Here is a 17,818-nt window from a genome sequence, read left to right on the forward strand (position 1 = left end):
TTCTAGCTCTCTATCTCTCTCCCTTCCTCTCTGTAAAAAAATCAATAAAATATAAAAAAAAAAGAAAAGAAAAGAAAACGCCCTCCATGATGAACCAAAAATGAAAAGTTCCATTCCAAGCGCAGCGCCCAGTGGTACAGGTCAAACGCCTTAATGACAGTGATATCCACACGCAGACGGCAGAGCAGGCACTTGGCACGGTGTCTGCGATCTTCGGAGACCACGCCTCTCCAGAGGGAGTCCTCCCTGCACGGCGGCTCTGCCCGTGACTCCAGACCTGCACGTGGCCAGGGCCGAGGGCACCGGGTGGTAGAGGTGAACTGCCAACGCTAATTGCTTCCATGAACACTCAGGAGGCCACAGGGGACCCTGCCAGTCGGATAAAAATAACCCTCTGCTCTCTAACACGGGGTCAGGTTTTCCAAAAATAGGCCCGTAAGGTAAGAAAACCTACTTTTGTATGAGACCGACTTTGCCTCGCATAGAATGCTAATAATACTATGAAATCGTTATAATAACCCACTCACTCGATCTCTGCTAACCAGGCCATTAGCCTCCTTGTGGGTTATTAAAACACACTGCAGCCGGCCAGTGTGGCTCAGTGGTTGAGCATCGACCTATGAACCAGGAGGTCAGGGTTCGATTCCCGGTCGGGGCACATGCCCAGGTTGCGGGCCTGATCAGCAGGGTGGGGCGTGCAGGAGGCAGCCGATCAATGATTCTCTCTCATTACTGATGTTTCTATCTCTCTCTCCCTCTCCCTTCCTCTCTGAAATCAATAAAAATATTTTTTTTAAAAAAACCACAACACACTGCAGTGTAGACCACAGCAGAGAAGTGGTTTAGTATCTAGACTCCGGGCTCCCAGTTCTGCCCCTTGCAGGTAACTTCACCTTCCTGGGCCTCAGTTTCCTCTTCTGTAAAGTGGGAATAACTGCAGGGTCTGCCTCACAGGTTATTGTGAGAATTAAATGGATGCAATAAGGGATTTGTCAAGAAGCCCTTTATTTTTGTGCTGTGGTGAGTGCCTGCTGAGGTGTGGGCCTGAGTCAGAAAGACGGCGAGAACCCCACCCCACCACTACTCCGTCACCGCTAGTGCAGGTCACCTAACCCCCGGGAGCTAGTTTCCAGGCCTGAACAGTGGGGACGGCGACGGCCCTACCTCACGGGCAGCTGTGAGGATGAAATCGGACAGTACCTGGAAAGCACCCGGACAGGGCTTGGTACGAGCAGTTAAAATTGTCGCCCTGACCGGTGTGGCTCAGTGGATAGAGCGTCGGCCTGCGGGCTGAAGGGTTCCAGGTTCGATTCCGGTCAAGGGCATGTACCTTAGTTGCGGGCACATCCCCAGTGGGGAGTGTGCAGGAGGCAGCTGATCAATGTTTCTCTCTCATCGATGTTTCTAACTCTCTATCCCCACCCTTCCTCTCTGTAAAAAATCAATAAATTATATTTTTAAAAAAATTATTACTGCCGTTGACTGGGAACTGACATGCACCTCCACCTCCCACACAACTGTCCCCACTCCTCCCAATAGGGCCCTGCACAAGCCCTGCACACGGTCGGTGAAGCCGGAGTGATCACCAGGTGGGCCTGGGGTCCCAGCCCAGTCTTCACACGGCTCTTGGCTCTGATGTTAGCCATCGAGGCAGGTGCCCAGCTGTGAGGGCTCTGTCTCTGTGGCCTCCAGGCCAGGCCCAAGTCCAGTCCCAAGAGGCTCTGTTGGTACGGAGGCCACTTTAGCCATGTGGCTCTGGAGAAGCGCTGGGTAAAGGCCAGAAGTTACACAGAGAGGAGCCTGTCAACACCAGGAATGCCCAAGGGGACAGTCACAGGAGCCCCCGTCCTCTGCGAGCAGCCTCTGGTGGTCAGAGCTATACCGTGTCCCCTGCAGACAGAGTAGCAAGCTTTCCTCGCCACAGGGAGTGGCCTGAGGGCAAGGCCTGAGTCCTTTTGTTTTTAAATTCTTTAAAAAAAACCCCACTTTTATTGACTTCAGAGAGGAAGGGAGAAGAAGAGATGGACTCATCAATGATGAGAGAGAATCACCAATTGGCTGCCTCCTGCACACCACCCCATCGGGGACCAAGCCCGCAACCCAGGCACATACCCTGACTGGGAATAGAACCGTGACCTCCTGGTTCATAGTTCCACGCCCAACCACTGAGCCACACAGGCCTGGCAATGCCTGAGTCCTTGGTAACCTCTGCAACTGCGGCCCTGGCACAGTGCCCGGCATTGGTTGGGGTGTAACACCTGTCTGCTGTTGCTGAGTATTCAGAAGGGGTCTGCACTGGCCCCCGTCCTCACAGGCCAAGCTGCTCCCCAACACGCACCTGAGGTTGACTTCCCACTGCACCACAGACAGATCCTGTCCCCCAGCCGTGAAGATGTATTGGCCATTGTGGGAGAGGGCCATCCCGGCCACCCCGTTCGGGTGGCAGACGATAGCACAGGTCTTATGGGGGTTGCCATCTATCGGTAAGATCTGGAGTCCGACCTGGAAAGGAACAGGCAACCGGATATTCAGGCTCGGATGACCAGGTCCCAGGCTGGGCCCGGCACCTTCACAGTGACCTTCAGGCCTGTCACTGGGAAGACTCCTGTGTGTGAACCGGCTCAGGGTGTGTGAACGAATTTCAGGTGGCAGAGGGTTCGCACACACAGACCCCTGCAGGGTGATCCCTTAGGAGAGAGATGCCAGGTTACAGCAAGGACACAGAGGGGAGCTTTCCTCCCGTCTTCATAGACGGATGTCCAAGGTTTTCCAGAATAATCCTAACATCTATGATTTTATGCTTTCCTGTATAGGTCACTCATTAAATGCACAACTAAGTGTAACTAATTTGTATGCTTTTACTAGTATAAGATGTTTTAAAATATGTTTACTAGTGGCCCAGTGCATGGATTCGTGCACATTGAAAGGAAATTAATTAGAAGAAATATTTTAATATAGCTATTGGCCCTTTCTCTAGAGGTGTCAACCAAATACATGATCGATAATGACAGATCGAAACATATGCGTGCGATTGGCGCCAGTGAGAGTTTTATATGTATCACACGTAAGTCTTTTCTATATATAGAATAAACTTGCTTAATCAGACCTGCTTTCAAATTTGGCTAAACTTTTTACAGCCCAGTGAAGCACCCCAACTTCTCTTTCAGGTAATTGTCAGCAACACAGCAGTAAATATCAACATGAAGCAGATTATTATTGTAGATCATGCAAGGAGAGCAAAGGGTAAAATATTTAACTGCAGCAGTGTTTGACTATATTGACTATATTCTGTGCAGTGAGAAAACCTGAAGTCATTTTCAAAGTCCACCATTTCTTACTTCTTTTCAGTCTGGTCAAGTTTCTAAGCTTTCTGAATCTCCATTTCCCGGCTAATGAAAAGAAAAGAGGATTTCACCGAGTCTCCTATCTACCCACTCCAGGACTTCTGTGAGGATCAAATGAGATGAGGCAGGGGAAAATGCTTCACAGACATTTGGTTAAAGTGTAAAATGTTTCCACCTGGCTATAAAGCAAGTCGTGTTCCTGAGCTGAAGAAACTGCAAGGAGGCTAATCGCTAGGGAGAGGAAGGTGGGTGTTGCTACGTGACGTCATTACCCGGTGCCCCCAGCCACTGTTTCCGGGCTGGGCTGGGCTGTGGGCTGCATTTTGCGCCATGGGGTCTCAGCAGCATTGGCTGCAATTTGGTGGGCTGTCACTCCAAGGTGGTGGCAGGGCCTGTGTCCCACTTGGGGGAAGCTGAGTGTTGCTTTGTGGGCACCAGGTCCATGGTGCCATTTCTCTGTAAATGGCCAGTGCGCATCATGGCAGTTCCTGCATTGAGCATGTGCCCCATGGTGTTCAGTGCATGTCATAGTAACTGGTCGGACGGTCGGACACTCAGCACATTAGTATTTTATATATATAGATTGACTTCAGAGAGAGGAAGGGAGAGGGAGAGAGAGAGAGAAACATCAATGATGGAAGAGAATCACTGATAGGCCTCCTCCTGCACACCCCTTACTGGCGATCAAGCCCGCAACCTGGGCATGTGCCCTGTCAGGGATTCAAACTGTGACCTTCTGGTTCACAGGTTGATGCTCAACCATAAGTCACACTGGGCGAGCAGGATTTTTTCCCCACGTAAATAAATTGGGAAGAATAAAATCCTTTGGGGACCATGTGTCTGCTTGGAAATGCCTTCTCAGAGTCACCCTCACTTGTCTGTGGCCGTTGTCAGTATCACGATGGACCCAGGTGGAGGGAACTGGACTTGGCTAGGAAACCAAGCATCCTTGATAGAATGCTTGGGACCGATCGCCACTCAAAGCACACAGCCGCCTCCCGAGGCAGGCAGAGCAGACCGTACCTTGTCTCTGTTGATGAACACCAAGTAGCGCCTCTCCAGCTCCATGGCGGTTTTCACGGGGAGGACCTGGACCTGCTCCACGGGGGACCCGAAGACTGGCCCCAGAAGTGTCTTTCTGCGGGAGGAAGAGAGCCGTGTCCAATTCCACAAATCGGAACACGGGCTTTCTGACTAGCTGCCTTTCATGATCCCCTGCACGTTTCCAACTGTGCATTCCCTGCCTTGTCCCTCAGCAGAGCCCGTCCATAAGACGAGCTCTCTCCGCCGCTGCTCACAGCTGCCGTAAAGAGGGGGCAACAGCTCCAGAGGGTGAGGGCTCGCGGGGAGCTGGCTGTGAAGGTGCTCTTAGCGGGGGGCCTCCGACTGGCCTCCTTGGCAGCTGAGTGAAGGGAGCATTATGCCCCGAGAACGTGCACATGAGCGAGGGACGAGGGATGGGAAAAGGCCGCAGCGAGGAAGTGACACGTGCTGGCAGGAGGCGTGCGGCGCCCCTTCCCGGTGGCAGGCCAGGAGACCAGAGGGAGATGTGCCGGTTGTTCCAGGCACCTGACACCCGGCCTCAGCACAGCACACAGATTTCCAAAAGACTCGCTGCGAGTCAAGTGATAATGAATCGTCTCCCCGCAGCGGGCAGCTTCTTTAATTCAGCCTCTTACATGCATTAGGAATTGGATCTGAGGTGAGGTTCCCAGACAGGACCGTAAGCCCAGCGCTGGGTTCCCCTGAGCCAGCAAAACCTGGGCCTCGGGACCCTTGCTCAGGCCTTCTGGGGCTCTGGAAGGCCCTAGCCCAGTGGTTCTCAACCTGTGGGTCGCGACCCCTTTGGCGGTCGAACGACCCTTTCACAGTCGCCTAAGACCATCCTGCGTATCAGATATTTACATTACGATTCATAACAGTAGCAACATGACAATTATGAAGTAGCAACAAAAATAATTTTATGGTTGGATCACAACATGAGGAACTGTATTTAAAGGGCCAGAAGGTTGAGAACCACTGCCTAGCCTTTATTTATTTATGTTTTAACTAGAGGCCCGATTCACGAAATTCGTGCAAGAGTAGGCCTTCCTTCCCTCAGCTGCCGGCACCGGCTTCCCTCTGGCACCTGGAACCCGGGCTTCCCTCCGGCCACGAGCAGGCACCCGGGACCCGGGCAGCCCTGGCTTCGTCCAGAAGGTCATCTGGAAGGACGTCCAGAAGCACATCTGGTCTAACTAGCATATTACACTTTTATTTTTATAGATCCTCACCTGAGGACAGGCCCTCAGTGATTTTAGAGAGAGGAAGGGAGAGGGAGAGAGAGAGAGAGAGAGAGAAACATGGATCAGTTGCCTCCTGTATGTGCCCCGCCCGCACCCCCACCCAGGTATGTGCCCTGACCAGAACCGAACCTGCGACCCTTCGATGCACGGGATGATGCTTCAACCAACTGAGCCGTACTGGCCAGGGATCTAGCCATTTTTTATTCTTCATTATGTACCTTTTGAAAAAAAGAGGATCCACAAAATCTAATACACTTCACACCCCACTACGCCTGGATGTGTGCTGGGTAAGGCTGGTGGCTATCTCATCTTATGGTATTATGAGCCCCTCACTATACAGGTGTTTCTTTCCTGTGTCCCCTGCACCCAGCCTGTGTCTGGCAGGCACAGCAGACACTCCAGGTATATGAGCTGAATAAATAAAGAGCAAATCCACTCGACAGCCGTTTTAGCACCATGTTAGGTACTTGGGACACAGAAATGAGTGAGATTTGGTTGAATTCCATAGTGGTGATGGTTGCACAACTTGGTGAATACAGTAAAAACCATTGGGGGGAAATGTAAACTTTATGGCGTGTGAATTATATGTAAATTTAAATTATAAACAAATAAACAAATAAGGTCAAGTGATTCAACCTGTGCCTCAGGTTCTTCTGGTAAAATAGGGGAAATGACGGTACTTACACCCTGAGACTGTGGTGAGCACTAAATAAGTTAATATATATAAAGCACATAGTAGGAGCTGTATAACTACTACCTGGTATTATTAAAATACCTAGTCCTGGCCGATGTGTCTCAGCTGGTTGTCCCCTGCAATGGAAGGCTGCCAGTTTGATTCTCGGTCAGAGCACATGCCTGGGTTCTGAGCTCAACCCCCAGTAGGAGGTGTGCAGGAGGCAGCTGGTCCATGTTTCACTCTCACATCAATGTTTCTCTCTCTCCCTTCCTCTCTCTCTAAAAATCAAATTACATTTTTTAAAAAGTCTAACAATTTCATAAAATTATCATTTTTCTTCTGATTAAAAAAGTATATGTTTATTGTGAAAATTTTTAAACATGTTGGCGTAAAGCAGAAAATCTAGCCGTAAGTACGTTGCTGTACCCTTTATCCCAAGAGAATCATGGGAATAGTTTGGTGTGTATGACTCGATAATTATTTTATATATATTCTAACCTACATAATTATAATTTTATATGAAAAACTATAAATTAAATAAGTATGATTTGTATGAAAATATATTCATGCTTATTTGGCCATTTGCTTCATCTCATGTTATATCTTGGAGATTTTTCTATGATTCTCTGCAGACAGCTTATCTTTTTCTTTTTTCTTTTCTTTTTTCCAAATATATTTTTATTGATTTCAGAGAGGAAGGGAGAAGGGAGAGAGAGAGAGAATCATGGATTGGCTGCCTCCTGCACACCCACTACTGGGGATGGAGCCCACAACCTGGGCATGTGCCCTTGACCGGGAATCGAACCCGGGACTGCAGGCCTATCCACTGAGCCAAACCATCTGGGGCTTCTTTTTTCTTTTCTAAAAACAGCATCATGTTGGCCCAGGCCAAGGTAGCTCGGTTGGTTAGAGCACCATCCGGATACGCCAAGGTTGCAGGTTCAATCCCTGGTAAGGGCATTTACAAGAAGTACCCAGAAGGCATAAATAAGTGAAACAACAAACAGATCTCTCTTTCCATTAAGAAAATAAATTTTGAGCTGAAACCAGTTTGGCTCGGTGGATAGAGTGTCGGCCTGCGGACTGAAAGGTCCCAGGTTCGATTCCGGTCAAGGGCATGTACCTGGATTGTGGGCACATCCCCAGTAGGGAGTGTGCAAGAGGCAGCTGATCGATGTTTCTATCCCTCTCCCTTCCTCTCTGTAAAAAATCAATAAAAATATATTAAAAAAAAAAAGAAAATAAATTTTGAAAAATAAAAGCATCGTGTTTCAGTGCACTGACAGGCCACCATCTAACTAATCCCCTATTAATGGGCATTTGGATTGTTTCCATTTTTAAAAATATTTTCAAACAAGACAGCCTTTGACTTATGTCTTGGCATGCTGTGAGCCCTGTGTGGGCTGCGTTCCTGGAAGTCAGAGATACCATCAGATTTAATCGAGGGTAACGGATTGCTCTCCCAAAGGTCGCCCCGATTTCCAGCGGCAGCAGGGGCGGCGGGGAGAAGTGCCCTTCCTCTTGGCCCCTCACCGACACCAGGCGCCATCGATCACTTTTATCTTTGCTAATCGGATTGGTGGGAACGGTGTCTTGCTCTCATTTGCATTTGTGCAATACCAGGGAGCATCTGCTCACAGGTTTATCGGCCTTTTCCTGTGAACTGCCTTCCCGCGTCCTTTCAAATATTGTGAAATGCATCTGAAGCCCGTTTGGGGATTGATCATGAAAAGACAGCTCCTGCCCAGCTGAGGTGCTTTCCGCGAGGGGTTTTACTTGGAAGGATGGAAATGTTTGGGACCAGAGCGAACACGGTGAATAAATACACTCAGTGCCCCAGACTTGTCCACTATAAAATGGTTAGGTTTATCTCGAAACATTTATTTCTTAAGAAAGATACTGCCCTGGCCGGTGGCACTCAGTGGTTACAGTGTCAACCTGTGCACCTAAGGGTTGCAGGCTCGATTCCTGGTCAAGGGCACCTGTGGGAGGCAATCAGTCAATGTGTCTCTTTCACATCAATGTTCCCCCCCCTCCCCCCACCTTCCACTCTCTCTAAAAACTCGATGGGAAAAAATATCCTCTCGTGAGAAGAAAGAAAGACAAAAAGAAAGAGAGAGAGAGAGGGAGGGAGGGAGGGAGGGAGGGAGGGAGGGAGGGAGGTCTTTCTGCTAATTGCAGGCTGATTTTCAAGTGCAGAAACTCCTGAATGTGAGGCTCCAAGTCCCGGTCAGTGACTGTCGGCGGAGCTTCAAGCCTGGCGCCCTCCCCAGTCCATGTGCTCAGCAAACTCCGTCTTCTCAGGACTGGGCATGTCTACAGGATATTCTTGTCCAATAAGTTTGTGTCCATTAATGGTGATGTACAAAGACTCTGAAGTCTGCCTAAAACTCCTTTTCATGTATTTCCTGCAAATGCCTCCTTCCCCGTGTTCTCATAGTTGTGTTTTGTTTTTTTTTTTAATTGTGCTGGATTTCTCTCCAGTTCCTGCCACACGACGGGGCGTTTCTCAGTCATTTCTCCTTGTGCCCTTCTAGGAAGAACTTCAAAAAATTCTGGGTGGTCGTGGCCTTTTGGGGACCCATTTTACTGGATACATTGTTTTAAAATGACCTTCTCAAGCCTGGGGGCAGCTGCTGTCGACTACTCTCCTGACCCCCTTCCCGGGGCAGGGTCACGAGCGCATTCTCACTGTCTCTCCTGCCTCGTGCCCCTGCTCTCCTCAGCCACACCCACGAGGCAGCCAGGCCGCAGGCAAAGGAGGCTGCCCGCAGGGCTGACCAGGTAGGACCCCAAAGCCAGGCCTGCATCAGGGCCCACTTGTGCCAAGTGGACGACAGAGTCAGAGCCAGGTTCAAGGGTCTAGCCCCGCTGTCTGACTTTGCTCTGTCGCCTCTGGACCTGGGTGGGATCATACTCTGCAGGGCTGTTTGAAACGAAATGAGATGACAAGGGCAGCCCTAACCGATTTGGCTCAATGGATAGAGCATCGGCCTGCGGACTGAAGGGTCCCAGGTTCGATTCCAGTCAAGGGCATGTACCTTGGTTGCGGGCACATCGCCAGTAGGGGGTGTGCAGGAGGCAGCTGATCGATGTTTCTCTCTCATCGATGTTTCTAACTCTCTATCCCTCTCCCTTCCTCTCTGTAAAAAATCAATAAAATATATTTTAAAAAAAAGAAAAGAAAAAAGGGCAGAGCCGGGCCCCCGCAGGGATGGTGCACAGTAGTTGGCATTGTCACGAGGAGCCGACGGGGGGGGGGGGGGGGGGGTCGGGGCAGGCCAAGCAGCACCAGAGGCCGACCTCAAATGCAGACCTGCTTTGGGGCGGAGGACCTGCTGCTCTCGGATGCACTGGGCTTGGTCCCTGGACCTCTTCTCCAGGCCCCCTTCCCTTCTGGAACCTTCTCTTGGCTCATGGCTCTAAAGCACCATGTGCTCTTGCCCTCGGCTCTCCAGCCCAACCTCGCCCAGGAACTCCACTCCTCCCATTAAAATGCAAATTCCGTGATGAAACATGGTGTTGTTGGCGTCCTCACCTTCAGCACCTAGAACAGCACCTGGCTCAGGTAGGGGCTCAGGAAATGCTGAGTAAACACAGGAAGGCCATCCGTGGCCTGAGAAACTCCTCGGAACCAGGAGTCAGAACAGTCAAACCACCGGGCACTGAACTGGCTGCCTCTGTCTTCATCCACTGGCGAATAGTGGGAGGTGTTTTTAAATCCTGACTCCAGGATATTTTTTCCATTGATTTTTTTAGAGAAAGTGGAAGGGAAGGAGGGAGGAGTAGAAGGAGAGAAGAGAGAGGAGAGGAGAGAGGAGAGAAAGAGAGAAGCATTGATATGAGAGAGACACATTGAGTAGCTGCCTCCCACATATACCCCTGGGCCGGGATCGATCCTGCAACCCAGGTATGTGCCCTTGACCAGGAATTGAACCCGTGACCCTTTGGTTCCTGGGCCGACACTCTAATCACTGAGCAACACTGGCCAAAGCAGAATGGAAGATTTTATTGATCATCATCGTGACTTTTCTGGCTCCTTCACTGCGCCTCAGGCACTGAGTTCTGTGTGCCTTATCTCTGTGCGGGGTGGGGCTCAGAAGCAAGGGCTCTGGGCTAGAATCCTGCCTCTGGCACTTCCCAGCCCTGTGACCTTATCTGTGCCTCAGTTTCCTCCTCTGCAAAACCAGTGATAGCTGTGCTGCTCACAGGTCCTTAAGCTGCGACTTGACATAGGCCAGGGGCTGAGAAACTGAATTACGTGCCATGTTAGTGGGAACCCACCGGGCGTACCTGCACATTTTGGTGGTAGAATTGAAAAGTTTCACTTTGTAGCCGCTGTTGGAGATGAGCAGGAAGAGTTCCTTGGTGAGTGGTGGGTACCAGATCATACAGGTGGGGTAGTTGCCCTGGTCAGTTTGGTGAATGTCCAGCACTTCCAGGTGGTTTTTGTAGCTCCCGAGAAGATTATACTCGATCTGCAGAGGCGCCCAGACGGACAAACATGAAGACAGAGCTGGATGAAGTCAGCCCAAAGTCCTATTCTAAGAGAAGACTGGGCTAGACCCTTAACCTAATAAGCTACCAGGAGGGAGTATTCATTACAAGCAAAATGAGGATAAGCGCTCTGAAACATGATGCCATTTAATGCTCACCACTCCCAAGCCAAGTAGTACTGCTGTGCCCATTTTACAGATGAGAAAACCGATGTTCAGAGAGGTTCAGGGGCTTGCCCAAGGTCACACAGTTAAGAAGTGTAAAGTGAGGATTCAAATTTAGGTCCAGCTGACTCCAAAACCTGAACTCTTACAGTTACTAGTATGTTATACGGCTTCCTTTCCCCATTATCTTGGGGGCAGGAACTCATTCATACCTAAGTCTCAGCACCTGATAGTCATAAATCAGCGGCCTGCTGAATTTCACCCACAGATAGGTTTTGGTGGCCAAACCAGGATGGAAGGAAGGATGGATGTATGGATGGGTAGATGGATGAGTGGATGGATGGGTGGATGGGTGGATAGGTGAATGGATAGAATAAAGGAAGGAAGGGGAGGGAAATTACGCTGATGGACAGATACACAGACTGGTTGATTTCGAATGCTCTTGGCTTGATCATGTAACATTACTTTTGACGCTGTCCCTACCTTTCCCTCTTATCTCACATTCTCCGTGAGGTGTGACATTTGGGGAAGAAGTGTCAGTGAGTGTCGGCTTTCCAAATTACAGAGAGGCGAGGGCGGCCAGGTTTCCATGCCGTGGGAACACCACCTCCCTGCCGCCGCCGCACCTCTTCCCAGAAGCCTCCTCACTCAGGACACGAGTCGGAGCCCGGTTAAGACCAAGTACCAACTCGGGGAGGTTTACACTACTTCTCAGTACATTCACTGCCTCCAACACACACACACAGTGGGCCCGGGTCTGTGCCGGACACCAGGGAGGGAACAAGAGTGAGACGCACGGGTGGCCCGGTGAACGGAAACGACCCCGCTCACCAGGAGCCTGTCTCTGCCGAGGCTCAGCAGTCTAGGCTCATTGCTATCCAGATGAACCCCGAACAGGAGACTTCGAATGCTTTGGCGATGAGAACGCAGCCTTGCCAGGTATTCCCAGACCCTCTGACTATTTCTGACCTTGACCATGTAAACGGCCACAGTAAAATTTGCATCCTGCATATGAGCAAAAGAACGGAAGTTATTCTTTTTTTACAGTTTTTAACTTTAAAATAATCTTTATTGCCCTGGCCAGGTAGCTCAGTTGGTTAAAACGTCGTCCCAGTGTGACACGGTTATGGGTTCAATCTCGGTCAGGGCACCTACTAGTACAAGAAGCAACCAATGAATGCATAAACAAGTGGGACAACAATTCGATGTTTCTCTCTCTCTCTCTCTCTCTAAGAAGCAATTTTAAAAAATCATCATTATGTTTTTTGTACCAATTTTTCTGTGAGAATATTTTGTCTGAAAATAAATCTTTGTCTATCGGAGCAAGTGGTAAAATGATGCCCATTTTACAGATGAGAAAATTAAGGTTGAAAGTAGATAACTCACAAAGATAGCGGTGTCTCTGACACCACCTCGTCCCCACCTCATTCTCTGTGGAAGCCCTGACTCCTTTTGCCTTTGTCTCCCCATCTCTATATCCAGCTACAAATGAAAAAGTAGACTTTTTTCCTAAAAAGTATGATGGTTGAGCCCTGGCCAGTGTAGCTCAGTGGGTAGAGTTTCGGCCCTTGAACCAAAGGGTGGTGGGTTTGATTCCTAGTCAAGGGCAGGTACCTGGGTTGCAGGCTCAATCCCTAGCCCTGGTCAGGGGTGCATTTGGGAGGCAACCAATCAATGTGTCTCTTTCACATTGATGTTTCTCTCTTTCTCTCCCTCTCCTTCCCTCCCTTCTACTCTCTCTAAAAAAAATCAATGGAAAAAATACCCTTGGGTGAGGATTAACAAAACAAAGAAATGACTTTATTGTTCTCCTAAAAAATGACACATGCTCATTATAAAATTTTTTTTAAAAAGTATCATGGATGAGAGTGACACGGTCAGAGTGGGCGAGAGTGGCCTGAAGGGCACGCAGTGGGTGTGTGGCGGGAGGCGCGGTGGCTTCTGGCCCCTGGCAGTGCTGTGATCTGACCGGAAGGCAGGTCAGGCCGAGGCCGGGGGCGCTGGGGAGGCACCGGAGAGGTGGACGGCGGTTCTGTCGAGTGAAGACGGTTGCTTTGTCTCTTCCCACAGACATCCAGGCAGGATGAGAACGGTGCGGACGAAGAGAACTGGCAGGAAGGGAGAGGGCGAGGGCGGAGGAAACCTTCACTGGGTTTGGGAACCCCATTCATAGAGGGGAGGACAGAACCTGAGGTGCGGGTGGAAGACTTTGCTTTGAGATAAAGGAGAATGTCATCTCGTCACAAAAATGAAAGGGGCAGATGAAAGAATGGATGCAGAGAAGGGGTCCCCAAAACTAACAAACCAAAGTAGTTGTCAGGGTCCAAGCTTAGAAGTTCTGAGGCCCTGGCCTTATTTCCAGGCAAAAGTCCCCGCACCCCACCCCTTTCCTCTTTTGATAACAGCTTTATCGAGCTATAATTCACATACAGTGCAATTCGTTTAAAGTGTACGGGTCAGTGGGTTTTAGTATATTCCGAGCTGTGCGTCCATCATCAAAAATCCTATATCCTTTAGCAGTTATTCTCTAACCTCCCAACCCCCCCTTTTTTTTTAATGTTTTTAAATTGATTTCAGAGAAGGAGGGAGGGAGGGAGGGAGGGAGGAGAGAGAGAGAGAGAGAGAGAGAGAGAGAGAGAGAGAGAGAGAGAAGCATCAATGATGAGAGAGAATTTTCGAATGGCTGCCTCCTGCATGCCCCCTACTGGCATGCCTGTACCTGTCAGGACAAACCATCATACTTTTTAGGAAAAAAGTCTACCTTTTCATTTGTATCTGGATATAGAGATGGAGAGACAAAGGCAAAAGGAGTCAAGGCTTCCACAGAGAATGAGGTGGGGACGAGGTGGTGTCAGAGACACCGCTACCTTCTTCCCCATATGTGAGTTATCTACTCTCAACCTGCATGCCCGAAACCCAGGCATGTGCCCTGACTAGGAACTGAACCCTGACCTCATGGTTCATGGGTCAATGCTCAACCAGTGAGCTACACTAGCCAGGGCCCCCTCTCTTTAAAAAAAACAAAACAATAATTTTAGAGAGAGAAAAAGGGGGCAGGGAGAAAGAGAGAGAGAGAGAGGGAGAGAGAGAGAGAGACTGATTTGTTGTCTCACTTATTTATGCATTTATTAGTTGATTCTTGCATGTGCCCTGACCAGAGATCAAACCCACAATCTCTGTAAATCAGACTGAGCTACCTGGGGCCAGTGCCTCTTTGGCTTTAAATAAGGTTGCTGAGCCACACAGAACAGTCTCAGTGAAAACACTCACCGCGGTTGCCATGTACTGGGAGTTATGGGAGAAGCTGATGTGAGTCACGCTGGTCCTGGAATAGTTGAAAGGCTCTGGGATTCCATTTTCCAAGGACATTGCATCAAGAATGTAAACTGTCCCCTCGATGAAGCCAGCTCCAAGAAGGTCTCCTGAAATCACAAGCCAGAGAACAGTGGTTGAAAGGGCTTCTTGCCTGGCTGGTAGGGCTCAATGGTTGAGTGTCGACCTATGAACCAGGAGGTCACAGTTCGATTCTAGGACAGGGCACATGCCCAGAGATTGTAGGCTTGATCTCCAGCATGGGGCATGCAGGAGGCAGCTGATAAATGATTCTCTCTCGTCACTGATGTTTCTATCTCTCTCTCCCTCTCCCTTCCTCTTTGAAATCAATAAAAATTTTAAAAAATTTTCTTTTTAAAAAGGGCTTCTTTCATTTAAGAAACACAGACTCTGTGCCAGGCCTTGTCCTAGGTCCCCAGGAGACAGCGATGAGTGACAGACAAGGTCCCTCGTAGGAGAAAACAACCATGAAAAGCATGACAGCCTGGGAGGAACGCTCAGAGACCCTAAGCACCGAGGGCTGCAGGAGCCAGAGGGAGAAGGCATCTTGTCTGGCCAGGCGGAGGGAGTCGTGTCAAGGCCAACTCCCAGCAGCTGTAACAGCCACAGCACGGCCATTGTGTCTGCTTCGCTCTGGAACCTGAGAGAGGCGGATACAACGAAAATACCTTCGGGGTTGTAGGTCAGACTCTGGATTCCAAGCCCCTTCTCGAAGACTCTGCTGAAAAGGTATCTTTTCTTTTTATAATCCCACACTTTGATCATGCCACAGGAACTCCCGATGGTGATGAGGGGCTGATATGGGTGGCAGGAGATGGCACAAATGGCTTCCTTGGGCTCTATGAGTAACTTCTCCAGTTTGGTCTCATCTGCCTTTAAGTGGTACACGATCGCATCAGATGTTCCGATGATAAAATTCCTGTTTGCCAAGGAGAGACCAAACAGCATCAGCGTTTGCAGGGAGCGGGCGCGCCAGCCAGCCACGCTGCTTCTAATTGCCCATGAAACGCCTCTGTCGTCTGTAATTTAGTGACATTATTAACCCACCGCCTCCAAAAATATACCACGCATCCCCAACAGCCTCCATTTGCAAGTGAAAAAGCCCACATTTCTCCATGGAAATTGAGTCATTAGGCATGCAGATGGACAGTCGGTTGTACAATTAGCTAATCTGCACATGCAAATATTCATTTGTGTATGCAAATATGGAGCTGGGCGCACACATACAGCCGCGCCTGCAGATAACGCCAGGGTAATTGAGCAGGCTCACAGATAATTCCATCTTGAAATGTTATGGCTATTAATTATCAAAGGCCTTTAACTGCGCCGCGAGGACAAACTCGGCTTCCAGAAGAGACCAGCCTGCAAGCGAAGGACTCCAGACGGAGCAGAGATCAGAGCTCAGGGATAAGCCCTTGCAGCTTCTAGTCACGGAAGAATCTTCACATGAAATTAATGTTTCATTTTTAAAAATGAGTCGGGATTATAATCAGCCAGAGAGACCCATCTACCAGCTATGCTCAGGACTGACCCGGACAGCCGGTTCCCTCACTTCCCATCCCAGGAACGAGGTAGACACTCCCGGCCAATCCTTTCTGACCATTCAGACGACTAGATTCAGGAACAACGTACCTTATGACAAAAACGTCACCTTTTAAAGTGCAGTCTGAAGGGTAGTTTGATTTCTCGGTAGGAGGCGTCGCCGGGGTCTTTGAAAAGGACAGCGTTCTTATGGAGCTCAGTTTGAAGTTGCTGAACCAGTTAATGATGGACAGGGTGCGATCGTAGAACTTAATGTTACCCTTCACGTCACCTGTGACAATATAGCTGAAATGGAGAATAACATCAGTTTGTTAAAGAATAGTAATAAATACCGTCTATATTTTTAAACATTTTTTTCAAATAAAAAAAAATTGTTGTTGGTTGGAGAGAGAGGAAGGGGCAGGAGGGAGAGAGAGAAATACTGATTTGTTGTTTCACTTATTTATGCATTTATTGGTTGCTTCCTGCATGTCCCCTGACTGGGGATTGAACCTGCAACCTTGGCGTATCAGAATGATGCTCCAGCCAACTGAGCTACCCAGCCAGGGCCTCAGTACCATGTACTGAGCACTTAATTGTATGTCAGGCTCTGGATTCCTTCTGGGCATTGTAAAAACTCCACTTAATGCTCTGCCCTGTGAGGCTGGTTTTGCTCTTATCCCCTTTACAGCTACGGAGAAGTTAAGAAACCTGCTCAAGGCCTGGGGTTGCCAGATTTAGCAAATAAAAATGCAGGAAGCCCAGTTAAATGTGAATTTCAGACGGACAATGAGTAATTTTTTAGTGTAAGTTCGTCCCCAGTATTGTACAGAACATACTTATGCCTGGCAACCCTTTCAGGTCCACGTGGTGAGTGAGACCATGCAGGGGTCCAGGTGTGTCCAACACAGTCGCTGCTCTCTGCTCTATGATCCCCTGCTCTCCGAGACCAGCCACAGTGACTGACATTCTCCGCCTTGAGACTGCAGACGACCACAGAGGCTGTCTACCGGCCTTCCAAGATCTCACAAGCTGCAAAATGGGGCACCAGCCACTTTATAAGAAGGCACTGCTGCCCGGCCAGTATGGCTCAGTGGTGGAGCGTCGACCCAGGTACTAAGAGGTCACGGTTCGATTCCCGGTCAGGGCACATGGCTGGGTTTCAGGCTCCATTTCCAGTAGGGGGAGTGCAGGGGACAGCAGATCAATGATGTTTCTCTTGTTGATGTTTCTCTCTCTCTATCCCTCTCCCTTCCTCTCCCTAAAAAACAATTAAAACAGTATATATATATATATATATATATATATATATATATATATATATATTTTATTCATTTTAGAGAGGAAGGGAGAGGGAGAGAGAGAGATAGAAACATCAATGATGAGAGAGAATCGTTGACTGGCTGCCTCCTGCACACTCCCTACTGGGGATCGAGCCTGCAACCCAGGCATGTGCCCTTGACTGGAATCAAACCTGGGGCCCTTCAGTCTGCAGGCCGACGCTCCATTCATTGAGCCAAACCAGCCAGGGCAGTAGTTCTCAACCTTGGCTGCCCATTAGAATCACCTGGGAGTCTTTTTAAAATCCTGATTTCTGGGCCTCATCCTCCGGAAATTGTTTCATTGTTGTTAATGTTGTGGCCCCACCCCATAACAAAGAAACAGAATTTCCGGAGGATGAGGCCCAGAAATCAGGATTTTAAAAAGATTCCCAGGTGATTCTAATGGGCAGCCAAGGTTGAGAACCACTGAGCTAGGGCAAGGACTTGCTTTTTTTAAGCCTGTGACAGAATTCTAATCACGGGGGAAGTTGGGGGGGGGGAAGGGGGGGAAGTTCCCTCTTATATACCCAAAGTGATTAAATGAGGTTTCTGATTAATAAGCAAGGCAGGTGGGCTGTGTAATTGGCGAAAACGCCGTTCACTGCCCTCTGCTGGACAGAAACGGCAAAGCAGGCCCCGCGTTTTCAGAGAGCTTTCCTGGCTGGGTTTCATTTAA

General features: G+C 49.2%; 1 protein-coding gene across 1 annotated transcript in view; it reads right to left on the reverse strand.

Moving 5' to 3' along the window:
* CFAP251 (cilia and flagella associated protein 251) overlaps positions 1-17,818 on the reverse strand; it is a 47,769-nt gene that overhangs the window by 11,116 nt on the left and 18,835 nt on the right. Inside the window, exons 10-16 of the mRNA XM_036353879.1 lie at positions 15,932-16,126; positions 14,968-15,218; positions 14,237-14,388; positions 11,798-11,971; positions 10,599-10,783; positions 4,368-4,482; positions 2,339-2,502 (exon numbers count right to left, since the gene is read on the reverse strand). Coding sequence (XP_036209772.1) covers positions 2,339-2,502; positions 4,368-4,482; positions 10,599-10,783; positions 11,798-11,971; positions 14,237-14,388; positions 14,968-15,218; positions 15,932-16,126 — 1,236 coding nt within the window. The remainder of the gene's footprint in view (positions 1-2,338; positions 2,503-4,367; positions 4,483-10,598; positions 10,784-11,797; positions 11,972-14,236; positions 14,389-14,967; positions 15,219-15,931; positions 16,127-17,818) is intronic.

Source organism: Myotis myotis, unplaced genomic scaffold, assembly GCF_014108235.1.
Source record: "Myotis myotis isolate mMyoMyo1 unplaced genomic scaffold, mMyoMyo1.p scaffold_m19_p_20, whole genome shotgun sequence".
Taxonomy (NCBI): Eukaryota; Metazoa; Chordata; class Mammalia; order Chiroptera; family Vespertilionidae; genus Myotis; species Myotis myotis.